Source organism: Littorina saxatilis, linkage group LG6, assembly GCF_037325665.1.
Source record: "Littorina saxatilis isolate snail1 linkage group LG6, US_GU_Lsax_2.0, whole genome shotgun sequence".
Classification (NCBI taxonomy): Eukaryota; Metazoa; Mollusca; class Gastropoda; order Littorinimorpha; family Littorinidae; genus Littorina; species Littorina saxatilis.
The window spans coordinates 55,507,494-55,510,243 of NC_090250.1; the positions used below are offsets into that span (position 1 = coordinate 55,507,494).

Genomic DNA, 2,750 nt, shown 5'->3' on the forward strand with positions numbered 1-2,750 from the left:
TGTTTAGGGCGACCTTACAGCGTCAATGTGTGACAGAGCCGTGTCGTCAAGTAACTGTCCGTGTTTAGGGCGACCTTACAGCGTCAAGGTGTGACAGAGCCGTGTCGTCAAGTAGCTGTCCGTGTTTAGGGCGACCTTACAACGTCAATGCGTGACAGAGCCGTGTCGTCAAGCTGTCCGTGTTTAGGGCGACCTTACAGCGTCAAGTCGTGACAGAGCCGTGTCGTCAAGTAGCTGTCCGTGTTTAGGGCGACCTTACAGCGTCAAGGCGTGCCAGAGCCGTGTCGTCAAGTGGCTATCCGTGTTTAGGGCGACCTTACAGCGTCAAGTCGTGACAGAGCCGTGTCGTCAAGTAGCTGTCCGTGTTTAAGGCGACCTTACAGCGTCAAGGCGTGCCAGAGCGTCAAGTGGCTGTCAGTCCACAGGTAGTGTGGAAACAGTCCAGGTGTCAAACCGCTCGCTCCTCTTTCATCTCGCCGCCTTTTCCTCCGCCCACTCACTCAGGTAGCGTCAGCAGACGGTATGCAGCCCTCTTGTGTTTTTATTGAAGTAAAATCGTGACGAGAACGGGACCAAAACCTTACCTGTCCCCAAAAAAGGCCAATTGGTTCTAAGAGGACATAAAAACTAACTAGTCAGCCGGACCAAAACAGAAGATAATCAGTAGATGAAGAAAGACGAAAACTCGGGGAACCCTTTGTGGCCTTTGTCTTTCTTTGTTTTGTTTCACAGCCTCATCAGACTGCATGCAGTTTTCTTTGTTTTGTTGTACAGCCTCATCAGACTGCATGCAGTTTTCTTTGTTTTGTTGTACAGCCTCATCAGACTGCATGCAGTTTTCTTTGTTTTGTTGTACAGCCTCATCAGACTGCTTGCAGTTTTCTTTGTTTTGTTGTACAGCCTCATCAGACTGCATGCAGTTTTCTTTGTTTTGCTTTACAGCCTCATCAGACTGCATGCAGTTTTCTTTGTTTTGTTTCACAGCCTCATCAGACTGCATGCAGTTTTCTTTGTTTTGTTTCACAGCCTCATCAGACTGCATGCAGTTTTCTTTGTTTTGCTTTACAGCCTCATCAGACTGCATGCAGTTTTCTTTGTTTTGTTTCACAGCCTCATCAGACTGCATGCAGTTTTCTTTGTTTTGTTTCACAGCCTCATCAGACTGCATGCAGTTTTCTTTGTTTTGTTTCACAGCCTCATCAGACTGCATGCAGTTTTCTTTGTTTTGTTGTACAGCCTCATCAGACTGCATGCAGTTTTCTTTGTTTTGTTTCACAGCCTCATCAGACTGCATGCAGTTTTCATTGTTTTGCTTTACAGCCTCATCAGACTGCATGCAGTTTTCTTTGTTTTGTTGTACAGCCTCATCAGACTGCATGCAGTTTTCTTTGTTTTGTTGTACAGCCTCATCAGACTGCATGCAGTTTTCTTTGTTTTGTTGTACAGCCTCATCAGACTGCATGCAGTTTTCTTTGTTTTGTTGTACAGCCTCATCAGACTGCATGCAGTTTTCGTTGTTTTGCTTTACAGCCTCATCAGACTGCATGCAGTTTTCTTTGTTTTGTTGTACAGCCTCATCAGACTGCATGCAGTTTTCTTTGTTTTGCTTTACAGCCTCATCAGACTGCATGCAGTTTTCTTTGTTTTGTTGTACAGCCTTATCAGACTGCATGCAGTTTTCTTTGTTTTGCTTTACAGCCTCATCAGACTGCATGCAGTTTTCTTTGTTTTGTTGTACAGCCTCATCAGACTGCATGCAGTTTTCTTTGTTTTGCTTTACAGCCTCATCAGACTGCATGCAGTTTTCTTTGTTTTGTTGTACAGCCTCATCAGACTGCATGCAGTTTTCTTTGTTTTGCTTTACAGCCTCATCAGACTGCATGCAGTTTTCTTTGTTTTGTTGTACAGCCTTATCAGACTGCATGCAGTTTTCTTTGTTTTGCTTTACAGCCTCATCAGACTGCATGCAGTTTTCTTTGTTTTGTTGTACAGCCTCATCAGACTGCATGCAGTTTTCGTTGTTTTGCTTTACAGCCTCATCAGACTGCATGCAGTTTTCTTTGTTTTGTTGTACAGCCTCATCAGACTGCATGCAGTTTTCTTTGTTTTGTTGTACAGCCTCATCAGACTGCATGCAGTTTTCTTCGTTTTGCTTTACAGCCTCATCAGACTGCATGCAGTTTTCTTTGTTTTGTTTCACAGCCTCATCAGACTGCATGCAGTTTTCTTTGTTTTGTTTCACAGCCTCATCAGACTGCATGCAGTTTTCTTTGTTTAGTTGTACAGCCTCATCAGACTGCATGCAGTTTTCATTGTTTTGCTTTACAGCCTCATCAGACTGCATGCAGTTTTCATTGTTTTGCTTCACAGCCTCATCAGACTGCATGCAGTTTTCTTTGTTTTGTTGTACAGCCTTGTCAGACTGCATGCAGTTTTCTTTGTTTTGTTGTACAGCCTCATCAGACTGCATGCAGTTTTCTTTGTTTTGTTGTACAGCCTCATCAGACTGCATGCAGTTTTCTTTGTTTTGTTGTACAGCCTTATCAGACTGCATGCAGTTTTCTTTGTTTTGCTGTACAGCCTCATCAGACTGCATGCAGTTTTCTTTGTTTTGTTGTACAGCCTTATCAGACTGCATGCAGTTTTCTTTGTTTAGTTGTACAGCCTCATCAGACTGCATGCAGTTTTCTTTGTTTTGCTTTACAGCCTCATCAGACTGCATGCAGTTTTCTTTGTTTTGTTTCACAGCC

The 2,750-nt window shown here is 43.6% G+C and overlaps 1 protein-coding gene across 1 annotated transcript; it reads right to left on the minus strand.

Moving 5' to 3' along the window:
* Window positions 1-366: 366 nt before the first annotated feature.
* Window positions 367-2,428, minus strand: LOC138968055 (interaptin-like). The gene is made up of 3 exons (XM_070340618.1): window positions 1,529-2,428; window positions 731-1,288; window positions 367-411 (listed from the first exon to the last, which is right to left on the minus strand). The coding sequence occupies exons 1-3, from the start codon at window positions 2,426-2,428 to the stop codon at window positions 367-369; spliced, it is 1,503 nt and encodes a 500-aa protein (XP_070196719.1).
* Between the last annotated feature and the right edge of the window lie 322 nt (window positions 2,429-2,750).

Coding starts and splice junctions, on each gene's coding strand:
- LOC138968055 (XM_070340618.1), bottom strand. CDS start 2,428: ATGCAGTCTGACAAGGCTGTACAACAAAACAAAGAAAACTGCATGCAG. Junction 1,289..1,528: donor GCATGCAGTCTGATGAGGCT/GTAAAGCAAAAC, acceptor AACTGCATGCAG/TCTGATGAGGCTGTGAAACA. Junction 412..730: donor GCATGCAGTCTGATGAGGCT/GTGAAACAAAAC, acceptor GTGGACTGACAG/CCACTTGACGCTCTGGCACG.